This window comes from Callospermophilus lateralis, chromosome 5 (genome assembly GCF_048772815.1).
Source record: "Callospermophilus lateralis isolate mCalLat2 chromosome 5, mCalLat2.hap1, whole genome shotgun sequence".
Classification (NCBI taxonomy): domain Eukaryota; kingdom Metazoa; phylum Chordata; class Mammalia; order Rodentia; family Sciuridae; genus Callospermophilus; species Callospermophilus lateralis.
In genome coordinates this window covers 88,975,758-89,002,580 of record NC_135309.1, presented here as the reverse complement: position 1 = coordinate 89,002,580, position 26,823 = coordinate 88,975,758, and the positions used below count along the sequence as shown (strand labels likewise).

Below are 26,823 nucleotides of genomic sequence, written 5' to 3'. Positions count from 1 at the left end.
AGACCCTGGTGTTGGTTTTTTGAGGCTTCTACCAGCTTACATTGTCAGGCCACGGGCCACAGGGGTAAGGAATAGGAGAGGAGAAGCGAATCCAGGAAGAGTCCAGTGACCAGCAGTGGAAGCAAAGATGGTTACTGGAATCAAAAGGACAATAGCCACATTCCAGAGCAGAGCTCTTGTGAAAAACCTTGAGCCACCAAGTGTGACTGCCAGGAAAAGCATTATGGGACTCAGACAGTTTCTTTCCAACTTGACCCTGACTACATGGTTGAGAGTTGAATTTTTAGTGAGCAAAAAGGAACAAAAATGTTACCTTCCCAGACCTCCTTTCCTAGGCCTCCACCCTGTCAACTCAGGCAACAGTTGCCAAGGTTTCCGTCAGTGAGGCAGTTGGCATTTCTGGGATTGTGACACCCTTGGGAGCCAGAAAGAATAGCAGCAAAGTATGATAAAGGTCAGAAGACCTCAGAAAGCATGAGGATTAGTGAGTGAAGGAAAGACAACCAGCAGAAGGAAATGAATGTGAGTCTAGGATGTTTCTTTTGTGTATAAAAAGAAAATATACTAAGGAAATTCAGAAACCTGAGTACTAGTTTCTGAATTTGACACGAAATACTACAGAATGGAATTTGTAGTCCTTAGTCCTGTTTTCAGTTTCCTTCATTCCCAAGACTGTTCTCCTTGCTTTTCTTTTAACTCTGTTTCAGTAATTTCTTAAACCCAATGTGGGGGAAGGGTACAGGTTTGGGAAGCAGTGGTTTCCAAAGGTCCCACAAGACTTAGTATGACAAAACAGAAGTATATTGTGAGCAGGTATCTCAGATAGATACCAAGCCAGATTTCCTGGATGAGATCTGGGTATTAGTGCAACTCTTAGGAATTAAGTATAATACCAAAGAATTGAGTTTAGTTGTTCCCCCCCCCCCTTCCTGGAAATAAAATCTATTCAACATTCAGCCACAAGGTGGCAGACAATTACCTTCCTCCTGGTCTTCCTTTCCTCAATGGTGACTTATAGCACACTTTAGCAGAAAAAAATATTTTTTTTGTAATGATGATGATTAAGATATATAAAACAGAAGGACACTTTTTGATAATTTTATGTATTTATTTTGTAGTTGCAGATATATAGAATGCTTTTATTTGTTTTATTTTTATGTGGTGCTAAGGATCGAACACAGTGCCTGAATCATGTGTGGCAATGATTCTACAGCCCTAGCCCCATTTTTTGGTAATATTAAAATCATTCCTCCAGCTGGGGTTGTGGCTCAGTGGTAGAGAGGTAGAGTACCTAGCAGGTGCAAGGTCCTGGGTTCAATCCTCAGAACCACATATAAATAAATAAATAAATAAATAAATAAATAAAATAAAGGTATTGTGTCCAACTACCTTTATTTTGTTTATCTTTATTTTTTAAAAGATAGATCATCAGTGTGAGGTGAGAGATTTACTCTGAGGGGCTGGAGATACAGCTCAATTGGTAGAGTGCTTGCCTAGAATGCTTCAATTCCCAGCACCACAAAAAAAAAAAAAAAAAAAAAAAGCTTATAGTAAGAATAAATTCTGAGACTATTCAAACCAAAGGCTTCTATACCTTTGTTTGACCAAGATCATAAGTTGATATTGCAACTCAGTACCACATGATTGAAATGACAATTCAATGAATGGCACTTATCCCCATTACGTATTACCATTCTATTTTATAGTCTATATATTAAAAAAATAAGTCCTGACCATAAAATATTTCACTGATTTTTCATAAGTCACCTAATTAACAGATAACAACCCATTGTTTAGAAAAGCCAGAGCTAGTTCTGTCTTTTAACTCAAACATGCATTCCTCTTTATTTTCCCTTTACATCTTTTATGTTTTGTGTTCATCTTTTCACTTTAAATACCACCATGACCAGAGCTCATGACATCATGTGGGAGCATATTTTATTTTTGATTACTGGACCACAGATGGACAGTTTTCATTGTGTTGCTCAGGTTAATCGGTCACAGCAGGGTCACCTGAATCATCGGTGATCCATAGGAACTGCAGAAGCTACATAGGTACACCTCCGTACCTCCTGGACTGGCCATCTAACTCACAAAGTAGAAAAGAAAGTTCTCCTACAGGATTCTGAAAATCTTCTCTGTGCAGTCTTTACAATGAACTCCACAGTGACTACTTCTGTCTTCTTTACTGACTTTTCAGTTCCTCTTACTTTCCTTATATTATTTCTGAACCAAAATTCTGGCTAGATCTTGCAAATTTCTGGTCAATATGTAAGTTCCACACATGTGAGGTTATATGGAAGAAACTTGTTATAATTTTTAATCTTTTAAGTTTACTAAATATTGATTCTAATTCAATTGATAACTGAAATTATTACAAAATAACGTGTGCTTCTTATCTAGGCCTGAAATAAGGACTTGCCCTTCTGGATTGTTTGATGAGAGTCTGTTTTTAAAGAAAATCACTATCTACCTACTTAACATATCCGCCTGTGTTTTTTTAGAAAAGCATGGTGCCAGATGATGCTGTAGAAGCCTTAGCTGGTAGCCTGGGGAAAAGGGAAGCAGATCCAGAAGGTGGAAAACCTGTAGTAGATAAAGTCAAGGTAATAAATAGCAGCTCAGACACGTCTAGAAAGAACTACCATTGACCAAACCCCCAATAAGTTAGTCATTTGGTTTCTTTTAAAAAACACGGTATTCATAAAACATGTCCAATTGGCTTTCTCGATTACTATGCCTGTTCTGTCAATAAATTAAACCGGAAGAAGCTCCAGGGTTTAACTCCCACAGTGAATGGACAGCATGCATATGTCCAAGCTCTTTGAGTTTCACCTTTGCATTCCCATGGCTGCCTTCCCATTGCTGAGAACTTGTGTGAAGTGGCAGCTGCCTGCTGCTCCTTGCAATCTGCACTCAGCCCGGCAGCCTGTGTGGGGGTGCCTGTAACTGCTAAGCTTGGATGTGGTGTTAGAAATTGGGTTGCTGGAGGAACTCTTCATGTATGGTCATATATATACTGGAATATAATGATAGATTTGTTTACCTCAAATTTAGTCACTCTATCCCAGGTATCCATTTTATAGGAAGAAAATATATTAACTATGCAAATGATATGATTTTTATTTAGGAGAAAGCCAAAGAAGAAGATCGTGAAAAACTTGGTGAAAAAGAAGAAACTATTCCTCCTGATTATAGGTTAGAGGAGGTCAAGGTAAACAGGCTGGAATATTTTCTTATTTTAATTCATTCTGGATTTCTTAAACATAATGAAGGGATGTGGAATAGACCTGGAATATTAAGATCTTATTTTCTAAAATTTCAAACACTCACTGTATTAGTCCACAGATATCATGTTAGAAAACCAGAAATGAAGCTAAAATATTTCTAACTGAGACTTCAATCCAGCCTTAAGTGAAAGAAATCTATTGGCACTGCTACCCAAAGTTATCTCCTTTGCATACCTAGTGCAGAAATACAGGAAACCTTAGGCGCAGATAGTAATACAAGAATAAAGAGCAGATACTTACTATGAGGAAAAATTTGTGACTCTAAGATATAAGTCAAAAAACTGAGAGCCTGTTTGTCATCAAATAAAGTGATAAAACTGACCCATTTCTTTTATGTTGCAAGAACAGATTATACAGAATGAGCATGAGAGGGAAAGACCCCATTAGGAATCTCATAGATTAAGTGTGGTCACTTAAGCAGGGCAGATGCATGGACAAATGTCAGTCATCTTTATAACATAACACTACTTAAAAGAAGGTGCAACTAAACTTTTAACAATTATAGGAAATTAAATTCATCCACATGCACTGCTACGTTTATTCAGCAACTTGGGAGCTATACTGCTTGAAAGTTTATTCTAGACACCTTTATTCTGCTGGCTTTCTGCATTTCACAATGCAACTGAAACCATGGCATTTCTCTTAATTTGAGCTTATTTGTATGTTGCTTTGCAAATTCTTAGAGAGCGTCTTCAGAGCTACATGTCTGTCTCCACAGATAGAAGCCAGTAGAAGCCAGACGGGTGCAGTTAACTTGCTCTGTAGTAGGTGGTGGGTAACGTACTGCCTTCACTGAAATTTAGTAGCAGCATTTAAGTGATGAGCTTTCCCTGACCACTCTGTTTGGTGGTGGTTTCATCCTCTTCTGAATTTAGCTCACACTTACTTACCTTCTTCTTTATAACGTTTCCAAGTGTTGGCTTGATCTTTTGTTTAAATAATACACCTTTATTCATCCACCGTAATTACATCAGGTCTCTTCAGTGAAAGTCAGCTCCTGAAGGCAGATCTCAAATTTTCCATTCCATACACTTGATGATGGGGTGATAGAAGATTTATTCAATTTGAGTGTGGAGCAGAAAGGTCCCCAGGGTCATAGGTATCACTTGGGACATTTATTACCTTTGCAGCTAAGGGATGGTGGATAACAAGTCCAGGTTCTGCTTTTGCTCCTAATGGAAGAAGGATCAGAAGGTGCAAGTGGACTACAGAGGAAATGGAAAGGGATAAAGGAGTTTGTGTTTTTCATGAGGGAAGCAGATGCTATCTCTAAATCATTGTACCTCACATTTTAAATACAAAAACCAAAATAAATAAAACCACCTTGAATAGTTTTTCAGGAGATATCTTCATAAATAGCCTTGGGCTTTATTTGTGTGTGCGTGTACATGGATAAATTAGATTTACCATGAATTTATAGATCTTCTTTTCCTGAAGAGTCCTAAATGCTCTATCAGTTTTTTCTTATTATACTTGGAGTCATTTAAAGCGCAGTATAATTTGAGCCTTAAATTTTAAACACTCACCTCTAAGCTTCCTGAAGTTTGGTTGGGACTTCATGCTATTTTTCTAATGCATTCTCAGTACTTAAGGCCCGTTATCAATGCTTGTTTGTTGTATGCATGCTTTATGAAGTTAACCTGAATTTTCCAGGAAACTCCTGCAAAGCCCATCCCCAGGTAGGCAAGGGACTAATTTGTTATGTCCTGTAAATCCCTGTCACAACCCCATACATCACATTACATTGACTGTTCATGTGTTTTTTCTCCTGTGCCTACTCTCTGGGCCTCTGGGGCCATAAGCTATGTGTAAACAGGTGTGCAAACCCCATGCCTTGGGAATACCTGGTGCATGTGAGCTGACTGTTGGCATGAACTAATTAGAGTGTGTTCTCTAGTGAGAGAATTGTTTCCTGAAATGTTAACTCTAATTTAGTGTGTACAACATTAGGTATATTGATCCCTTGTAATGTGTATAGATTTCATATTTGGGATAAAGTGTGAAATGATTCATTGCCATGTTTCCCCCTGAATAGGATAAAGATGGAAAACCACTCCTGGCTAAAGAGCCCAAGGAACAGCTTCCGGTAAGCAAATCAGTTTTCTTTGAGTGTATCTGTCTCCTTTTGGTCCTGATTGATAGTTTGGGAAAGGGAGAGTTTTCCTTTTAGTGAGCTGATCAGTATGCAATGGTGACCGCCTTTTCAAGAGGAGGCAGATGTCACTAGTGTTGATCTCATTTCCTGGTTCTTGCAGCCCATGAGCGACGAGTTCCTTCTCAATGCTTTGTCTGAGGACTTCGCTGGTACCCCGGACATTTCCTCTCTTGTAAGTTTGAAACTTCTGGTTTATTTTTGGCAGAAATAAATGGAAACTTGTAACTAGAGTCTGACTTGGAAGCTGAGGAAACAATCACAAAATTTATGGTCCTCAACACACTGTAACCATTAAAAATATATTGCACCTGAAACATTGTTCTGAACAGTGGATGATTTCAACAGTCTAACGAATTGGACCAATGAGTATTTACTATGTTAAGTATCTATATGAAAAGAGAGTTTAAATTTGAGTTTCTCCAAAATCACTTCTCAGACCACTTTACCTGTCATTTCTGTAATTTATCATTTTCCAAATTGCCTCCTAAGGAAACTTAGCTCCATATGGAATAGATAGTCTCTCAAAGGGAATGTTGCTGAACAAATTGGACAATGTTGGTAATGTCAAACAGGCTTTTCTACTGTAGGATTTTCATGGCATTTTATATGTGAACATATAAGTCTGTTAGAGTTCCTATTTAAGTAACTTATGTGGCCTGGTATATCTATTTACAGCTAACTCAGTTACTTAAATCACTGAATGTATTGTTAACAGTCAGTTGAAAAGCAAATTAAGAAGCTCCTGTGTGGATGATGACAAAGAAAACATATCAGTTGGAAAGCAGGAGGAGAAAAAATAAAGATTCCTTGGCATGATCTGAAGTTCTGCTCTTGCTAAAGCAATAAGCCCTTTGAGAAGAGGCCACTAAGCAGTGTGTGCTCCTCACAATGCCCCTAGGAGAACATCATGACATGCAGTCACCTCATCCCATGACCTTCCTCTCATCATGAGTGTAAGCAGGACACATCACAGACAGGCACCCCCAACCTGGCTAAAAGATATGGGGAAAAGTACAACAGGAGCAGTGTCCTGGGGATATGAAATCATCCCATCACAGTAATTCAGAACATATCAGCCAGGTGTGGGAAATGGGTCTTACTTCCTTTCAACTTATTATTTATTATTATTATTATTATTATTATTATTATTACCACCATAGTCAGGGTTTCTCCCTTTTAGGAATTCAAAGATTTGAAAATTGTAACATTGAATTTATATGACCTCCCCACCCTAAGAAGTTGTCTAAGCAAAGACATGATTTGAGTTAAAAAATAAAATGGACAAACTAGAAAACTCTTTGGGGAACAGTCCCAAGAACATTGGGGGAAACATACCATATACTGGCTCATAGTAGTCCAATGTACAAGACTACTGTATATATCATGTTCTTTGATCATAATAAAACAGAACAGAAATGGAATATTTAAAATATTCCCCTAAGGTGACAGAAATCAAGTAGTAAATTCAAAATAGATTATCTTTAAAAAAAAAATCAAGAAGAGCCAGGCATGGTGTCACATGCCTGTCAATCTCAGCAGCTAGGGAGGCTGAGGCAGGAGGATGGTGAGTTCTAAGCAAGCCTCAGCAATTTAATAATGCCCCAAGCAACTTAGCAAGACCCTGTCGCAAAATAAAATATAAAAAGAGCTGGGAATATAGCTCAGTAGTTAAGTACCCTGGGTTCAATCCCCAATATTAAGAAAAAAAAATCAAGAAGACATTACAAATTAAAAGACTTTGCGAAGCAACCAAAGCAGTATTCATGAGATGTATTTATTGTCATAAATGCCTTTATCAATAACAGAGAAAGAAAAGATAAACCAAAAGTTTGTTGAATTTTAAATTTAAGTAACTAAAAGCTGTAGTAACATGACCACCCAAAAGACTCACCGACCTAGGAGCAGAGGAAGCAAAGGACTCATACTAAAGATGAAAGCAGCAGCATAAGTGAAGCTTGAAGTGGTTGCTTCTTCTGAAAAAAAAAAAAAAAAACTAATACATTACAAAACACCAGCAAATGAAAAAGAGGAAAAGATTGTGCGGGTCTGGGGATGTGGCTCAAGCGGTAGCGCACTCGCCTGGCATGCGTGGGGCGCTGGGTTTGATCCTCAACACCACATAAAAATAAAATAAAGATGTTGTGTCCACCGAAAACTAAAAAATAAATATTAAAAAATTCTCTCTCTCCCTCTTCTCTCTCTCTCTGTCTCTCTCTCTCTCTCTCTCTCAAGAAAAAAAAAAGATTGTATAAAATGAGAACAAGGTAGCAATCAGCGTTAGAGATCAACCTAATTATTGACAGTCCAAAGCCAATCCCCAGTTGATTTTTATGGATGTCTATAAAGCACTGGCAGGTATAAAAGAGAAGAAGAAGGTCTTAAAAAAGTACAATCCATTGTGAAACTAGGAAATCAGGAACAAGTAAAAGTAACAATCAGTACACAAAATTATTAGTAATCACTACATATAACAGTTTTCTAAGGAAATAACAAACAAAAATACAAAATTAAACAATTCATAAAATTTGAACAAAGGAAAACTGAAGAAGAGATTAGACCTGTCCCCCAGCTTACCTCCTGCCAGAGCTCTAGAGATAACTCTTTTACGTGTTTAACACTCAGGTAGTTTCCAGGTGATGAATATGTCATGAAAAAGATAGTGTTATACATGCTTGCTTCTACAGGGATTATGGTCCAAATCTTAAAGCTTCACTGAATAGAGCAATATCATCCAAAGGCACTTAAATTTTTAGGTATACAAAGATTACTAGAATGAACTATAACAAGTTTTTAAAGTAGTCACTAGCTTTTATCATAAGTTAAGCATTCATCAGATGTGGTGACTCACACCTATAATCCTAGTGCCCTGGGAGGCTGAGGCAGGAGGATTGCAAATTCAAGGCCAGCCTCAGCAATCTAGCAAGGCTCTAAGTAACTTAGAAAGACCCTGTCTCAAAATAAAAAAAATTAAAAACATCATTGAACCCAGGGGCACTGAGTCATCCATTTACTCATAGGAAAATCATAGAGAAACAATCAAGTAATTATGTTCATATAAAAGATATATTTGGAATTTTACATACATTCATATTTTAATTAAAACCTAGAAAGGATAGGTAATCCCTTAATGTGTTACACAGTATCTATTTAATTTCAATAATCATATATTAAATATCAAACTGATTTCATTTCCCTTAAAAACTATGAAAATTTGATTTTGTAGTCATTTATGTATAATTTATGGAGGAATAATGACAGATTAAAAAATAACACATTAAAAAAGGTACACTTGTGTATACTTTTAACTATAACTATTTGTATATAACATTTGTAGATGACATTATATATGCTATGAAATAGATTAGATAATAAAACAAGCAACAGATTAGATAATAAAAGTGCTATAAGATGTTAGACTTAATGTAAAGAAAAAACTAATTGAATAGAAAAATAAAGACACAAAAATGGAAAACTATATGTCTAAGACAGTTATCTAAATATCTAAAAGAATGTTTATAATTACTTCAAGTCATTTTATATGTATTAATTTGTTTTTAAAATAGCAATAAGGTACTTTCTGTAACTTGAATTATTCTAAAATATATTTGGAAAGTAAATGTATAAAAATATGGAAAACCAAAGTATGGAAAACTTCTTTTCAATATTTTTATGGAAGATTAATACAACTGAATATTAGCATATGTTATACAGTAATCATGTCTCTTATTTATGATTCAGAGAGTAAACATGGCTTAAGTCAGTGAAAGAAAATTAAGAAGTGGACATAAATGACAAATTTAGAATATTGTTTAAAATAAAGTGAGAAGAAATTATTTCAGAAAGTTTCTGGAATAATTATCCAACATTCAGGAAAAATATTAAACTGTAACTTTACACCATATATTGTAATATTGAAGCAACAGTTTTGCATCATATTACATGTATTGTAGTATCAGAAACACACTCATTCATTGTTTTTTAGCAGCACAAACTCCTAGCAACTCTGAGAGGGCAATTGAGTGGAATATAGCCAGCACTATAAACACTCACTTCTAAAGCTTAGTTAGATCTTTTGTTGCCAAAAACTTGAAAACCTTTGAACAACGTAACTGTACAAAGGGAAGTATATAAACAAACTCCAGAACTTTAAGTCATTATTGAACAGTTAATATTTAGAATAATAAATATGACTACAAAATAGAAAATAGTATAGAATAATGCTTTAGAGATGAAATGGAAAAAATTTCTTTTAAGTTGTGTTGCTCTGCATGTATTTGAATCAAGAGAATGAACAGTCATTAGAGCTATCTTCAAAGCCTTGTGGGCATGATTTTATATGTAACATATTACTGACAAAAAATTTTTTTCATAAAAGGAATTTGCAGATGATAAACTTTCTGCTGTCATCTCAGAAGTGGTTTCCCAAACCCCAGCTTCAGCCACCCACCCTGCAAAGCCCCCACCTGACAATTTGGTAAGCAACTTATCTTATTTGGAACACTTATGTATACTTGTATCTATGACTATTTGTATGTAACGTATTGTAGATGACTATGCTATGTATATTATTGGCAGCAGATTAGAAAATAAAAGGTGCTATAAGATGTTAGACTGATATAAGAAAAAGAATTGAAAATAAAGACACAAAAATGGAAAACTATATGTTTAAAACAGTTTATCTAAATATTCCAAAAGCATGTTTATAAAACAGCAATAATAAAGAAAATAGGATACCTGCTTACATCAAATGAAAATAGACAAGATTATTAGATTAGGCACTTTCTATTTTAGAAAATCCTAGACTGGCTATATTGGAAGATGGCAGAGAATATCTGTGAAGTGGTTAAATGAAATGACATATGTGAAACCATTTTACTCACAGTCAAGGACCTTAACATGATTGCTGCTTTACCATAATTGCAAGTACAATAATATATATTGTATATGTATTTTAATTTCTCGATTTGAAAAATTCCTTAGCTTTCCTGATAATTGATTTTTTTTCTTTATGAAGTTTTTGGCACATGCTATAATTTACTACAGGTTATTTAACCTCAGATTTATTTTATGGAATTTTGCAGTATTTAAGTTTCTCCTGCCAAAAAAAAAAAATTACAAGCATGTTATTGAATAGCATTGTTTTCCCCCATTCACACCAGTAAAAATTTGTCATTTTCATGCATCAATAGTGTTTTAATTGTTTACAAGTTCTGAAGCAAGGTCATAGGTCCAAAGCTGTTCTAGACTTCCTTGATTAATTATCTGTACTATGTTAAATGATACATTATCTACAACACATCAGAAGATAAAGAGTGACCTCCAGCCAGGTCCCCATCTTCCCTGTTGGGAACAATGCCTCATTTGCTAGAAAGAGATGAAGTCGCTATGGTGAGGTCAGCTCTGCTGCCTTTTCTTTTGATGTAACTTCAAAGCTTACTTAGTGCTGGAGTCTCAGATTCTGATGGATTTTCATCCTGTCTGGTCAGTCTCAGGACCATCTGAAAATATCCAGAAGCACAGATGACAAAGCCCAGACTGGGCCACTGGGAATTTTCCCATTAGCAGCTGCAATTCTGGGCTTTAAAGTGTGTGTGTGTGTGTGTGTGTGTGTGTGTGTTTCCCTAATGGCAGAAGTTCTTGTGTAACACAATCAGTGATAACTCAAGCTGCTATATGTATTTCAGTTCCTAACACCTATTCAGGCCAGAGGTTATTGAGTCTATTAGGAAACAGTAATCAAAAGCCTTTTGCCTTTCACAAATGCATCTTGTGATGATCCTTCACTTTCCCTATCAGAGTCTAGTTTGACTCCATGTTTTATTTGAAGACATCCCTAAAACTAGGCAAAAAGATTTATTCAAATGAATGTGTTTGGGTATTAGGAGTCAACTAAACCATCATAATTCGCCTGAGTTATCTTTGCTGGGACATTGGACATTTTCACTTCTATGAGCTTCTTGGTGATTGCACGATTCCCCACCAGTACAGAAATTCTCTGAAGTCTTTTGAATCCCCTCCTTCCTGCTATGGCAGAGAATCCCTATTCACTCTTGTGATGCCAGTTTGTCTCTGGGGTTTTGTGCTCCAGGAAGTACTGGGATGGAAATGTGCTGTATGGCTTCCCACAATTTGCTGTGGTCATGCTGTACTTCTTGAATGTACTTTCTAGATCTGTTTGTCCTGTGTACCCACAACACCAATGAAATACTCATCCTCTTTTGCAAAATCCCACCTGCTAACCATCTAACATCTGTGGATTGTCATATCCTTTTTTAAAAAAAAATGTGTTTAATATCTAAATAAAAGGAAAGTGACTGGTTCATTTATGTTTGGACCCTCTAGGGTGAGGGTAACCTCTGCGTCATCTGTTGGGGTGCAGCCCCAGACACTACCACAGAGAATTCCATAATTTGGTGGGGTTTTTTCCCCAGAATTCTGGGCAGGGTGGGCATATGGCCCTGGTCCTCCAACCCAGTCAAATGGACACGTATTACTGCTGCCTCTCCCTTTCACTCAACTTCTGTAACCGTATCTATTCCTGCACCCCACCCAGTTTCTCTTCCAAGAAAACAAGTCCACTCCTGAAAAAATGGGGCTCTTTGGCTGACTTGCCTCTGATACAGTTTGACTAAGCAGTAACTAATTTAGAATTATTTACTTTTTTAGCAGAGAGACAAAGAGCTTGACGATGCCTTGGATAAACTTTCTGATAGTCTCGGGCAAAGGCAGCCTGACCCAGATGAGAACAAACCAATGGAAGATAAAGTGAAGGTAAAAAAAAAAATATATTTATGTAAGGTTTTTAAAGCATATAATATCCCATCCTCCGCAGAAAAGGAAAAAAAAATACCTGTGATGTTATATTTAGCTGGCCTAAGTGAACAGTTGGCTAATTTGAGTTTCATTGTTTTTTCTGCCCTGTGGTTCTATGTGGCATTTCTTTATTTCCTCTTGAAGGATTATGTTTGTCGAACAGACACTAAGACAGTCACATGTCCTATTTGGGAGACCTGACCTTGTAGTGATGTTTCCATTGTTACACAGGGCAGTTCTGCTTTCTTAATTCTGTTTTCTTCTTTTGCATTACCTTTTCCTGGTTTTACTTGGGAATAAGGACATCATATATATGATATGCATATGTGTGCACTTTTTAATTAAACACATTTTGTGTGCTAGTAGTGGCGAAGTTCATGTATTGGTCAGAGGTTTCCCCCAGCAGCCTTCTCTTGCATGTATAACTAAATCTGAAATCAAACTCCAAATGAGAGGCCTTGGGCTGAGTTCAGCACTATGAAGAGGACACAGTTAATTCTATACATTTGATATACTAGGTATAAGCACTTATTTATACTCAGTGCACAATACTTAATCTATTTCAGCTGCTTTGAAACTAGCTTAGAACCACAATGTAACTATCTGATCAGCCAAATCAATGTCACAAAGGCAGGGCATTTCTGGCATTTCTGCAATTGTCATTCCATAATAGGAATAGTGATGTGAACTTAATTTATATTTGGGAAGTGAAATTCTAATAATTTAGAAAAATCAACTCTACTCCACTTGCAGGGAGGGTCCCAGAATCTGTACGGAGCCTAGCAGAGACCCACAGGTGGGGATGCTGGGGCAAGTATGGCTTACACACCAGCAGGTGCTTCCTCACAGCAACACAAGCATCAGATTTTCTACAATTTTCAACTCCTTCAGAGTTGGTTAAAAATAGTCACCGCTGTAAATATGACCTTCTGACATGTCAATGTATTTTATTTGAAATTTGAACAAGAAAAAACTTTATTTTATGCCCTTGGGTTTTTCTCTCCTAATGTGGCTCCAGAAGATAATTATTTAATCCTTTATTTCAATTTAAAATACAAATAGAAACTTCACAGATATAGGCTGACATATAGAAACATATGGGTTGACATTTTTTCACCAACTGTTGTCATCCATTTTGTTGTTTTATTGCTTAAAAAATAAACAAAGAGCATATGTTTTGCCTCAGAAGAGTAAAACAAATGCTGCATCCTAGAATGTATTTTTCTAAGTGAAGGAGGAAATGAAGAGTCATCATGTCTGTTCAATGTTTATAGGAAAGAACTAAAGCTGAACACAGAGACAAGCTGGGGGAAAGAGATGACACTATCCCACCTGAATACAGACACCTCCTGGACGATGATGGGCAGGTAAACTGAGGCAAATGGCAAGATTGAGTTTATGCTACAAAGATTTCTAAATTCAAGATAAAATAAAATAAAGGTGAAAATTAAAATAAGAAGAGGTGCACTCTTTTACAATAGCATAAAAATGCATCATTTCTGAACACTTTTAATGTGTCCCCAGGGGTGACAAGCAGCCTGTCCAGAATTCTGTTAATATTTATTTAAGCCAATAGTATTTGGTATTTATAAGCTGGGTCCTGTGATGTAAACAGAGTTGAATAATGGTCATCATTCACTGATGACCTGTGTGCTTAGCAGTAGCAAAATGCCTGATACTTAGCAGATTCTCAAGATGTGATTAAAAGTGAATGAAAAACTAATGTCTAACTCAACAAGTATGAGGTTCTGTACCTGTAAACCACGGCCACCCTTAATTCACATAGAAGGAAACATGAAATGAATGCCTTTGTTATTATTCTCAGAACAATACATCCTGCAGATCTTAGATTTAACCTTGCTTTGGTTATTATTAATCATAGCTTCCAATCATGGCATAGTTGGTCTTTTTGTATTGGGTGATTTCCTTTGTAGACCTCCTCAATATCCTATTTCACACTTGGAAACTCCTAATATCTTTTTAGGGTAAATGAATTTTATTTTCCTATGTAACCTCCAGTTCTGCAGTTGTTTGCATTGTTAAATTTCTCCACATAACACTGACAACAATGTCTTGGTTTTGACTACAAAAGCCAGTCCAAAAATGCTCTGAGTTTTGGTTTCATTTTGTGTGTATGTGTGTGTGTGTGTGTTTTATGTACAGTTTATTTTGTTTGTTTTCATCAATTGTTTTTGTGTATATTTGAGGTTTACATGATGTTATGGGATCCATGAAGATAGGAAAATGGTTACTGTAGTGAAGCAGATTGACATATTGGTTATTATTACATTTTTGTGACAAGCAGCTAAAATCTACTTAACAAAAATTTCTTATACAATATAATTTTATAACTTTCTCCTTATAATGTGATTTAGATCCCTAGACTTGTTCATCCTACTTATTTGCTATTTCATGTTCTTTGACACACATCACACATCTCCCTAATTTCCTGCCCCCATGCCTGCTCTGCCCATGATAACCACTGTTCGTTCTCTCTGTGTATTTAAGCTTTTCTATTTTATTTTATTTTTTGGTACCAAGGATTGAACTCAGGGGCACTCAACCACTGAGCCACATCCCCAGCCCTATTTTGTATTTTATTTAGAGACAAGGTCCCACTGAGTTGCTTAGGCTGGCTTTGAACTTGCTATCCTCCTGCCTCAGCCTCTCAAGCTCCTGAGATTACAGACATGTACCACTGCGCCTGACTGCTTTTCTTTTGTTGTAATCTACGTGAGATCATTCAATATTTTGCTTTCTATGCCTGGAATACTTCAATTTGCATTGTCCTCCTGGTGTGTCCATGCTGTGGCAAATGGAAAGCTCTCCTTTTCTAAGGCTTGAATAGTATTTCATTGTGTATATTTGCCGTTTTCTTTTTTTATTTATCTAAGTATATTTAGCTTATTTTCATATCTTGGCTATTGTAAATGATACTATAAGGAACATAGAAGTGCAGATACCTTTTTGAGGGCATAATTTCACCTCCTTTGAGCATATGCTCAGAAGAAGGATTGCTGGGGTGTATGATAGTTCTATTTTTAATTCTTTAGTATTCACACTGTTTTCCTTAATAGTTGGACCAATCTACATTCCCATCAATAGTGTATGTACTAAGATTCTCTTTTCTCCACCCCCTTGAGAAAACACTTGTTATTTCTTGTCTTTTTGAGGATGGACAAGTTCCATTTTGATGATCAGAATTAGTTGTGTGTGAGTCACATACCATGGAACTCAGTAGATCATTCATAGGATGTTCACTTCATACCTTATTTTTAATCTTTTAACTTCCTGCCTTAAACACTTCTGTATACATTCACCATTGTTTTAAAAACTCATGACTAAAACACCTGTTATTAATTAAATTGGGAATTTACAGGCTGCTTGTAAGAATAGTCTAGATTAATTTGATCATAGCCAGGAGTTAGTTGCTAGGTGGATTGATGACAGCAAGTAACCTCATTGCATTTCCTTTGCTTTAGGATAAGAAGGAGGCTTCCAGTTCCAAATCATCCCAAAATGGAGGTGAAGCGAAGGATTCAGAAAAGGTAAACATGAGGCTGTTAAACTAAACATTAGTTTAGCAATTACATGGAAGTGGGATTTATTCCTGGTAGTAATTTAGTTTCTTATTGTAAGTCAACTTTTTGTTGCTGTGACCAAATCATCTGACAAGAACAATTTAAAGGAAAGAAAAGTTTATTTTAGGTTCATAGTTTCAGAGGTTCAGTCCACGCATGAGAAGGAGAAAGGGGTGTGGGGGGAGAGAGAGAGAGAACAAGGAGCAGAGCAAAATAAAATCCCCAAGAGTACACCCCCAGTGACATACTTCCTCTAGCTGTGCCCCGCCTGCCTACAGTTACCTCCCAGTGTCCTAATCCTTTCAAATTCTTAATCTGTCAAATGGGTTCATCTACTGAATAGGTTACAGCTCTTAAAATCTAATCATTTCACTTCTGAATGTTCCTACATTGCATATCATATTTCTAATACATGAGCTTTTTTATTGTTTTGTTGTTGTTGTTGTTCTTTTTTAGATATACATACATAACAGTAGAGCAACACATGAGCTTTTCAGGGAAAACTTTAGCTAAACCATAACAGCTATCTACAATAAAAGATTTTTAAGCACTAGCTAGCTCTAGAATTTCTTGCTCAAGAAACTGAATTTTAAAAGTATACTTATGCATGTGTGTATGTATATAGGTACATGTATATACATGATATGCTAAGTAATTTTAGATTTCTGTGTAAAATATACTTAATATTATTATATTACTAAGTAGTAATATATTAGTAATATATTAATAATTTCTAAGTAATTGGAGCTTTAAACATCAAAATAAATTGTGAATGTTCTTAACACAATTCAAATTTTCTGCCTTTATTTCAATAATACCAGAATATATAATTTATATAAATTTTAGGGCATGAAAATAGTATATAAAATTAGGGGAGATAGTTATTCAGTTTCTATGGTCAAATATATTCATTAGACTGCAACTATTAGGGAAATTAGTATCTAATGAGATTATTAGTTCATGTATTAGTCATTTTTCTGTCACTATAGTGAATATCTAAGGCAATTAACATATAAAGAGAAAAGGTTTATTTTGGCTCATGGCTTTTGGAGATTCAAGCCCATGTTCAGTTTTCCCCCTTGTTTTGGTCTTCTGGTAAGGCACACATCATGGTGGGAACATGTGCCAAAGCAAACTGCTCACTTCATCAGCCAGGAAGCAAAAAGAGAAAAAAAAAAAAAAAAAAAGGAAGAAGAAATGGTTTAACACAGTCCACTTTGAGTTGCATGCCCCTACTGGTCCAAGGACCTCCCATAAGGTCCCACCTCTTAAAGGTCCATAGCACCCACCAACAGTGCCACCCTGGGGACCAATCCTTTCATACATGGACTTCTGGAGGGCATTCTGTATGCAGACTATATCAGTACATAAGTTTTCATGTTGCTCTAGAAAGTAGAATGAAAGGTAATGAATGGAAGTCATAGTGTCAAAAGGCCAAGGTTTGGAGTTAGTTGGACATTAATGGACAACTGTTGGTAGCTTCCTATTGTTAAAATAACTCATGTTGTGGTCAGCAATAGACACTGGATTTGACAATTTAAGAATGTATGACTCACATGGTTATAATTATGATCCTCTGATTATAATGGGAAATTAAAGGTACAATTTTAAAAACTAGACTATTTGCATTAAAACTCTTTAAGAACAAGATTATGAAATCTTCTATATTAGATTCTATTAAAGAATACAAGAAACAGGACTCATAATTGACAGTTACTAATACCGTAATATCTTAGATGGATTAAGTACTTACTTGCTTATTATTTAATTTTATTTATATTAAGTATTTGATTAGCCCCTTAATGAAAATAGAAAACTTAATAACCCTGTATAATGAGTGTGTTAGCTAGCCAGTTACAGCCCTAAATATGGGAAAATAATGGATCACTATAGAATGATAAAATACTGCCATCCAAGAAGACCTGTCCATATTTAAAAATTGCCTACCAAGGGCTTTTCAAAAAAAAGTTTATAGGGTTTGGGTAATAGCTCAGAGGTAGAGCATTTGCGAGTAAGCCACTGGGTTACATCTCCAGCACTGCATAAATAAATTCATATGAATATAAAAATGTTTAGAGTGAGAAATTTGGGATCACTTAAAATTATTTTTCTATTAGAAGATCAAAGGGGAAGAAGACACAGTGTTCTGGTCAGTTGAAGAAGAGAAACTTAGAACCAACCTATTTTCACATTACCAACATCTTTGAATTTGATAAATCTATAAACCTTCCCTGTTTTTGACACTTAATCCGAAAAAGAAGGAGCTCACTGATGGTTTTGCTCTCCCTTTTAGACAATGGAGGAAGCTTCCAAGCCAAAAACTGATGAAAGAAAAACAAGTTAAAGTTTACACTGTTTGGTAAGGTGAGTGTTCATTGTAAGTGAAGACTATTTTGTTTCTTCTGTCAACCTGTGTTATGTGGAAAACATTCAAGTCCACCTCTTAAATACTTCATGCTTTTTTAATACTATCATCATGAAATGCACCTTGCACAATTTCAGAGTAATCAGACATTGTCTGAGAAATGAAAAATGGGATTATTGTAATATTAGAATGTTTAAAAACATTAATCTTATGATTAAAATTTTGTTATTAGAGAAGATTCTTAAACTAGCTAAAGCCAATTGAACTTCAAAATTCAAATGCTATGACTTCAAGTTACTGTAGCAAAGCAAAATTAATGTTACAACTTGTAGTGAAATGACTTTGGTTCACATTGCACCAACATATCAATATACATACAGTGTGTGGGTCGGGGGAGTACCCTTTAGAGTCTAGTAGAAATTACAGGGTTTAAGGAACAAAGGCAAAGGAGGAAAAGATTGATTTTTATTTGTCTTAATTTTGGAAAGTAAAGTACTATGTTTAGTTCTAATTTATGATGCCTGAAGATGAAGATAAAATCCAGAAGATGAAGGAATTTCTGTCTTGAGAGATGCGTCCTTGTGGAAATTGTCAGAGCAGAGAGATCTTACCATAAGCCACAATAGTATACCTCTGCTAACTGACCAAAGCCTAGGAGAACTCAAATTGTAGACTAACTCAGATTCAGTTCTCTCACCACAATCCATTTTTATGGATCTTGTAAAGAGGGGAGGTATAGTGATAAGATAGAACTGCTGTAAGATTTTTTCCAGAGTTTAATGAAAATTTTCTATGAATACTCTACTCTCATATTTCCTTAAAATAAGAAATTGCTTCTTCTTGTGTGTTACACAATGCTTTCACTACATAGCATATTTTCTGTGCTTGTGATATGTAAATTATGCATCAAAGGGTTCACTGGATTTATTTGAATTTTTCAAGGTATCTACATATAAAAATCTTCAGCTGGTGGATGGTGACTTTTGAAGAATAAAGACTTTGGCAACAGAACATTCTTCTGGGTGGCTTCTAGATAGTGGTATCTGTTAAGTCGTTTGACATCCTAAACAGTGTTTGTTATTCTTTTCCAGAAAGAAAATGAATTTGTCTGATTCACCTGTGATATTGTACTGAGTGTTGATGAACTTTTAATTTTTTTTAAATTGCCTTCAGTTGGGAGATAAAGGAAGCTTTATATTTGTAAGAAATATATTTGATAAAATTTCTTAAATACCCCCCCAAAGAAAAATAGAAAGAAAAACCTTGCAGACTTTGCACATTCTACACACAGTGCCTGTAAATCTCATTAGCATTTTCAGTTTGCACTTATTATTATATTTTTTTTAGCATTTGGAAAACAAAGCTTTAAACAAACATTCATCAATGTTCTGATTTCTTATTTGCCTCTTTTCTCTTGGGCTTCAGAACTGTGTTTGATGTTTCTTTGGGTTAATGTTTGTAGGTCAAACATAAAATATTGTACATTGGGCAAATATCTCCTCTTGGGCTGCTAATAATAAATGAATACTATGTAACCTGGACAAACCAGGAAGCACCAATCCTCCTTTTCAGTATGAACTCTTCATTTCCAGGGGTGAGGACTTCTGCACCTTATAGTCAGAGAAAACTCACTGAGACTTTAATCAAAAGTCAGCAAAAGATTATGACACAGGCTAGATGATGTGTAGTAAGCTTCAAGAACAAGAACATTTAATCCTTAGAATATTCATATGGCTTGAATTTTGTTGGTATAGCATGTTATTAAACTGTATTTTCTACTCTCTCTACGTAAAGCCTAAACAGCAATTGTTTGCTTAGAGCCATTTACCACGTTAGTCTTTGCACTGTATTGCATCTGGCTTTATGAAAGTTTAGTTTTCTAAATACAAAAACAAAGCTCTGCTTTAAAATAAAAGCAAAAAACACACACACATATGTATATATGTACACTAAAATCTAAAATCTGATTTTCCCCCACAGTAATTCAAGAACTAAACTCTGATGTCCTACAACTTTGAGTGGTTTCTCATATCTTTCTGAATGAATAGTTTATGAGCATTGCACTGATATCATTGATGGATTTTGATAAATAATTAATTTCATCTTTATTTACTGGCAGTGGATGCAGTAAAAGATGTCAGATACATATAATTAAACAGACTTGGAATTTCTTGTTTCTAGAGAGCACAGCCTTCCTTAAAATCAATTTAAAATTTTTGTTAGAACTTCACTAACTTCACTAAACATGAATATAATCTGACCAGTGCTGTCTAATGGGGGTGAGGACAAGTAACAATTAACACTGCATTAATGGGCCTTGAATTTGTTAACAATTTCTAAAAGGATTCTCTACAAATCAGGCACATACCTATAGGATTTCAAACCTCACTACTTAAAACAAGTCTCTGACCCATCAGAGAAGTAGTCATGATTCTACATTCAAACCATTAACAAGAAAAGGAAAAAAAAACACCTTTCTTGATGAACTTTAACTCTGTACCTAATTATCCTATTTGGGCAGTATTAGGTATTGCTCTTTTTGTTCATTTTTTAAAAGACTGAAATCTTTGACCACTGACATTTTGTGTGCAAAGATATGGTTGCACTATTATTAATTTCCATGAATATAGAGAGATATTTTTAAATGATATAGAAAGATCCACAGGTTTAAGAATGCCTAGAATAGTAAGCATTCATTTGAGATGCTTGGGAATATACCTTTTTTATTAGAAATATCTTTAAACTTGAATGTTTGCTAGTAATGCACAATGACTTGAGAAAGAATGGGATCTAAAGCAGTTCTTTTTTTAAAAAAAATCTAGTCAAGAGAAAATGATTGCAAATATCCACTAAGAAGTAAAGAATAGACAAATATTTTTATTACCAAATAGGTTTCCACACAGTGTTGTGGCAATATTGTATCTGTTTAGAAAATCAGTTTTTCCAAAGTAGATTGTTTCCTCAAGTGACCAAAATTGAAAATCAATATTTCTGTGTTTCATTAATCAAGAAATAAAACATCATTAAAGCAAAATATTTTACATTAAAATTGTGGCTTTGTATTATTGTTAGAAGTAAATTAGTCTAGGGAGATATTACCAGTGAGTTTTAAAATTTTTTTAATTCTTAAAACATCAACCATCCAATAGATATAAAATGAAATAGTAAACACATTTATTTCCAAGAGTCACTGTATTCCATAGTGTATTAGAGCAACATATTTTAACATTTTTTGTGACTATCATATACCTTTATCTTGAAATATGCAATATATTCAAAAAAATGTCATATTCAAAAATCACATGTAAGTCTCCAAAACCAAATAATACATTGTCTTTATTTAGCCTAAAATAAGCAAATAATTTTAATTCCCAGTGTACTAACATATATTTTTGACTCTACAATGATTTATTGGCAGTAAGTGCCAATGATGTATTATTTGGGAATTAAAAACTATATCAAATGAGGAGCAGAAGGAGAAACCATCACCTCTCTACCTAAGAATCAACAGCTTTCCAGAGCAAATGAAAGGTATGTCCTATGGACCTGAATGCACTCTATACTTTTTTCCAGAAGGGAATACTCTATCAGTGTTCCTGAGAAAATAGTTGATATTCAGAATAATCTGAGGAGGGTTCTAAACAAGGATGTTTTATGAAGATGTGGGCAGCATGTGTGAAAAATCACAATCTCCAGGACTGGTAGTGCCAGGCTCCCATTGCATTTCCTAGTGCAGAAAGGATCACAGAATCCAGAGATGGAGAAGACTGTGGAAAAAAGGGCCACCTCCCAAGAGCTATGGCCTTTGGTGGAGAGCAGCCTGCGGCAGCCTGCAAAGGAATAAATATTTGCACCTTCTCCTCACCCAACCCCAGCTCCAAACTCATGGGCTTGCCATTGACTAAATTCAGAGGACAAGGAAGTCTGATGACTTGGGCCCTACACATCAGAACCTGGACCTGAAGTGGGAAGAAAGAGTGGACAACAGATCTGGAAGGGTCAACAGGAGAGCGCCAGCATAGCTATTTCTGCCTTAATTATTCATCCAGTGTTCATTGTTCAGTATTCACTATTACATCTTAACAAGGACATTAATGAGAGCCAGCTTATGACAGACACATGGGGCACAGGGGTTTGGACACTGCATGGCTTAAGCATAAAATATAAAACAAAAAGAATCAAGTCCTTTACTCTGTGGTAGGGAACCCACCACTTGGGTTTACATCATAAGGCACCTGTAAATAGCAGCCACAGTCCATTGATGAAAAAACTAATTGCTGTCTGTTGAGTGAAATGGTCAAATGCAGAGAGTTGAGGGGGAAAGGAAGTATCTTCAGCTGGAGCCAAAATGACCATTGCTATTTGAAAACATTCACATTCAACAAAATTCTGGTGATTATAGATCATAGGAACTTGGCAATAAATGAATTGTTACAGCAGGTCAAGCTTTTCATTTTGCAGCCACACTCTGATTTTATCAAAATTCTTATCCATCCAACGTATGTTTTCCTCAATGGTTTCAATTGTTTGTTGGACACAACGAAGCTGAGAACCATTTTCTTTCAAAGAGCTGAAGAATCCTTTTACCTTGTGAGAAAAAAGATATATTTTTTTTAAATTTATTTTATTACATTAAGCAAATATAACCCCAGGCTAATTATAACTGAAGCCAAAATTTCAGCATTTGTCAAAATTCTATAAGGCAGCCCCAGGTGTCTGGATATGATTAGGTACACATAAGCTTGAGCTACATTAAATGAGCTCATGCCTCATGATGTCAGGTTTTGTGTTTTTTTCTCTGCAACTCTTATTTATTCACAGTTGCCAGGGCTGCACTGTGTTTACAATTTTATAATTAAGATTTAATTGAGTGTGTCTATTTAATGTGTGTTCTATTCTATACAAACAAATGCAAACAATATTTTTAAAACATGGTATATAAAAAGCAGAATATGCAGAGTATCTTCTTTGCCAAGCAAAACAGTTCCAACCACATAAATGCAGCCTTTCTCCACGGGCCTGGTCTGGTATGTCATTATGGAAACACTGTAGGGAACAGGGCTCTTAGCAAGTTAGGGTGGTAAGACTCCAAGCTTTGCCAATTTTTTTGTCCTAATCCACAATTCATGTATTGTTCTCACAAGATAAAAATCACAAAAAGTTCCTCATAGTTTTTAAAGAGATAAGTGACTCTTGGCGCTATCCTCAAAAATATTATGTTTTTGTTTCACCTCTGGGAATCTGAATCCCTTGAGCTCACATGGAGGATAGGTAGCTTTGCTGCAGCACTGAACTTTGTGATATTTTATTTCACCTTAAAGGGTTCTTAACCTTTCCCCATAAGTTTTCACAGCATTAACCATAAATTTTCGATATTGTAGTGAGAAAGCAAGTGTAGGCCAAGATGTATTATTTTTTCAACATAGATTCCAGACAACTAAAAATCCATGTCAGAACACCATATTATGAGTCTAGAAGCAAGGGAGACAGGGTAATAATTGGGTTTAGAAAGCTCAAATTCCAATTTAGAATGAGGTAGAGTTGTTTAAAGTTACATCTCAGTACAACTTCTCAATGAATTGAACACAGGACGTCCCACTGGGGTTGACCACCCCCTCCCGCTCCACCTTGTATTGTAGCTCATCCTAGTGTCACTCTCCAGAACCCAAGATGTTGTACCCAACATGCCCAGTTCATTCAAAATCATGTTGGGTACTCTTTGGTCAAAGCACATGTGTAATTTCACTAGTTGGTCAAAATATTTCATTAATCCTGAAGGGGAACCCATCATGACAGCACTACCAGAAAATAGCCTCTCTTCAAAGGGGTAGCAAAGCCATCTGTCAACCCTTTCCTGATCCAAAACTCACTCTCTGTCCTCATCTGCCTTGCAAATATAGTACATCAAGTGAGTATTTGACTCAAACCTGCCTTCTCAGAACATTTTCTATGCAGTAAGCAGTTTAAGCCTGGAGGAAAGTCTGCTTTTGTAGAATACTCGTATGTCTCATGTTTCCTCTTACTAGACCATGAGAATAACTCATGTGGATTTCTCATTTTTGCCTGACTGCTAGGAAACTCTGTGATAAATTTAGGGATAGGATGGTAATAATTATCCTTAGTATAGTTCCTCATTCAGTTATCTCCTGTCCATAACACAGCTTTTTTTTTTAATTTTAACAATTATTTTGCAGATGGATTTTATAAGATGCCTAAGATTCTTTCTGGAAGTAGATGGTATATGCCATAAGTAGAAGGAAGACCATGAGCTTGGATAGTGAAGAACCTAGATTACAGATCCATCTCTTTCACGACTGCTGATGACCACTTCAGTCATTTGCAACCCCAGCACTCACTTTTAACTCCTTAAACACACGGACTTGTTTTCTCAAAGTATCTTTTTATGTCCCTATTTTAACTTACAGAGCAAAGACTTAACATGTTTGAGAAAAGGCATAGTTTTTACTAGTTTATTTGCAACCGATTTTTGCTTTTGTTAATACCCTGAACCGCTTCTAAGTGACAAAATCCATTTTTAGTTCATCAAACTTTTAAAAGTATTTTGACTTCCCACATTTAGTAGCTGATTACACTTGAGTTTAAAAGATTTTTCCCCCCTTTTACCTCTTCAAGCCGTGTTCTTGTGGAGAATTGATTTGTTGTTCCCATTACCATGTGGGCTATGGAAGACGAGCCAAGTTCAAATCTAGAAATGGAAATTGTTCAAATATATTGTGAAATATTTATCCATTCAGCATATATGTAATAGCATTTAACGGAAAACTGATGAGGCATGAAAAAGATGTAAAATATGATCTTTATTCTTCAATGAGTTAAGATCTAGTGGTAAAATATAAAACATGCCAACATCTGAATAAAAGATTAGTATCTAAAAGAAATGATAGAGATAGGCAGTGCTACAAGAGCTAGACAAAGGCAAATGCGAACAGCTAATAAGGCTGACCTGTAGGAGGCTGACTTCAGATAGTCCAATGGGTACAGGGAGGGTTCACTCCAGACCAAATGGAAAACCTTACTATCCAGATGTATTAGTTAACATTGAAACAGGGTTTTACATTTTATGTGGATATTTTAAGTACCTCTACTTCCTATCATCAATCAAAAAACTCCCTTTAGACTATTACTATTTTTTTTTACAAACAGCAAAGCTAAAGCAGGAAGGTTAAAGAACTTGTCCAGTCCCAGCAAGACATTTTGGCATTACTTACTTTTGTACAAGCTTATTCCAATTTTCCCTCAGAAACTGCCAGGCCAATGGATATCCCACTGGGTTTTTGGCAATGAGTGTAAGAATATATGGAAAGTCCTGAGTTTTTATTATATCTCCCTTAAAACTTTGATCTAGTAGCCTGTAATGATTAAGAGAAGAAATGTCAGCAATGAGTAGGTGATGAAATAGTTATAAAAAAACTACAATAAAGTAACTTGTAAAAGAACAAACCAGTCTGCCAATAATAAAGGCCAAAAAGGTAAATTGGGAACCAGAGTCCTGATAAACCCACATAGCAACATAATAATAAAAACTGACATTTAAATCACATTCATAATACCAATCCTCATATAGCATCTTAATTGCTCAAAAGAATAGTTAAGAAGGGTATATCTAGTAAATATTCCAAGTACATTATTTCTTTAAAGATATACAATATATATTCCTTTAAATATTTTCCCCAACACCTGGTTCTCCCTAATTATTTGCCTTTTTCATTAGATGTGTGCCCACTTGCACAAATGTTCTGAGAAAAATAGGGAATTCCTGGCCAGGAGAACAAAAATAGGTGCCAGAATGATCTGATCTAATTTAATTTCCCTTGGCCATATGAACATGAATGAATGACTCACCACTGAAGCTTTTCTTTATTTTGGCTTGTACAAAGGGCAAACTCAATCTGGCTTTTCTCAGTACTGGACAAAGAAGACTGATATTTACTATAAAGAAAATCCCAGCCTTCTGTGTTCTGGGCCCCCACAGCAAACACTGCCAAGGTCACATCGATAGGCAGGCTGTGGGAAAGAACACACCCTGTGAGAACTGGAGATACAGAAGGTACATTTAGATGCATAACAATGACCAATTAATAACTGATGAACTGGCCCCATACTCCAACAATATGCCTAGGAATATACACAACAATTACTGATCTCCTTCAGTTATATTTTATAAAAAAGAAGCAAAATCAGATTTTAAGCAACCTTCTCAAAAACATAATGAGAAATGTAATTTTTATAAACACCTATATATCATCTTTTATTAATGTTGAGTGACTCCATAGTTGGTCACCTTTCAAGTCAAAAGAAATTCAAAATAGCCTCAAATTTTACTCAATGAGTGCAAGTCAGGAGTCCAATAGAACCACTGCTTTGTAAGCATTTCTTTAAACACAGCATATAGATTGTTGGCATCATGTTTCCTGGATGGCATTTAAGCTTCAAAGAGAAAAGAACAAAGATAGAGATTTTCAGATATGGTGAGAATCCTACCTTGCATAGACAGTGTTAGCAATAACCAGGTACCCCTGTCAGGGAATTTAGAGGCCCAGAGATGCTATTATAAAATGCACTGCCTCTTTTTCAGTATGGTCTGGCCATCTCAGTTTG

The 26,823-nt window shown here is 35.5% G+C and overlaps 2 protein-coding genes across 10 annotated transcripts in view; one reads left to right on the top strand and one right to left on the bottom strand.

The window, feature by feature from the left end:
• Cast (calpastatin) overlaps positions 1-21,253 on the top strand; it is a 113,116-nt gene extending 91,863 nt beyond the window's left edge. For 5 of the 8 annotated variants that reach the window (XM_076856989.2, XM_076856986.2, XM_076856988.2 and 2 more), the window contains 10 exons: positions 2,505-2,606; positions 3,131-3,214; positions 5,326-5,376; positions 5,546-5,617; positions 9,821-9,919; positions 12,112-12,216; positions 13,533-13,625; positions 15,741-15,806; positions 18,133-18,203; positions 19,147-21,253. In XM_076856989.2, the coding sequence (XP_076713104.2) occupies positions 2,505-2,606; positions 3,131-3,214; positions 5,326-5,376; positions 5,546-5,617; positions 9,821-9,919; positions 12,112-12,216; positions 13,533-13,625; positions 15,741-15,806; positions 18,133-18,183 (723 nt within the window). In that variant the 3' untranslated portion in view covers positions 18,184-18,203; positions 19,147-21,253. The remainder of the gene's footprint in view (positions 1-2,504; positions 2,607-3,130; positions 3,215-5,325; positions 5,377-5,545; positions 5,618-9,820; positions 9,920-12,111; positions 12,217-13,532; positions 13,626-15,740; positions 15,807-18,132; positions 18,204-19,146) is intronic. The other 3 variants (XM_076856990.2, XM_076856987.2, XM_076856991.2) reach the window with 2 other exon arrangements.
• Positions 21,055-26,823, bottom strand: part of Erap1 (endoplasmic reticulum aminopeptidase 1) — a 27,113-nt gene continuing 21,344 nt past the window's right edge. For both annotated transcript variants that reach the window (XM_076856984.2, XM_076856985.2), the window contains 4 exons: positions 26,068-26,229; positions 25,434-25,574; positions 24,829-24,910; positions 21,055-22,791 (listed from right to left, as the gene is read on the bottom strand). In XM_076856984.2, the coding sequence (XP_076713099.2) occupies positions 22,636-22,791; positions 24,829-24,910; positions 25,434-25,574; positions 26,068-26,229 (541 nt within the window). In that variant the 3' untranslated portion in view covers positions 21,055-22,635. The remainder of the gene's footprint in view (positions 22,792-24,828; positions 24,911-25,433; positions 25,575-26,067; positions 26,230-26,823) is intronic.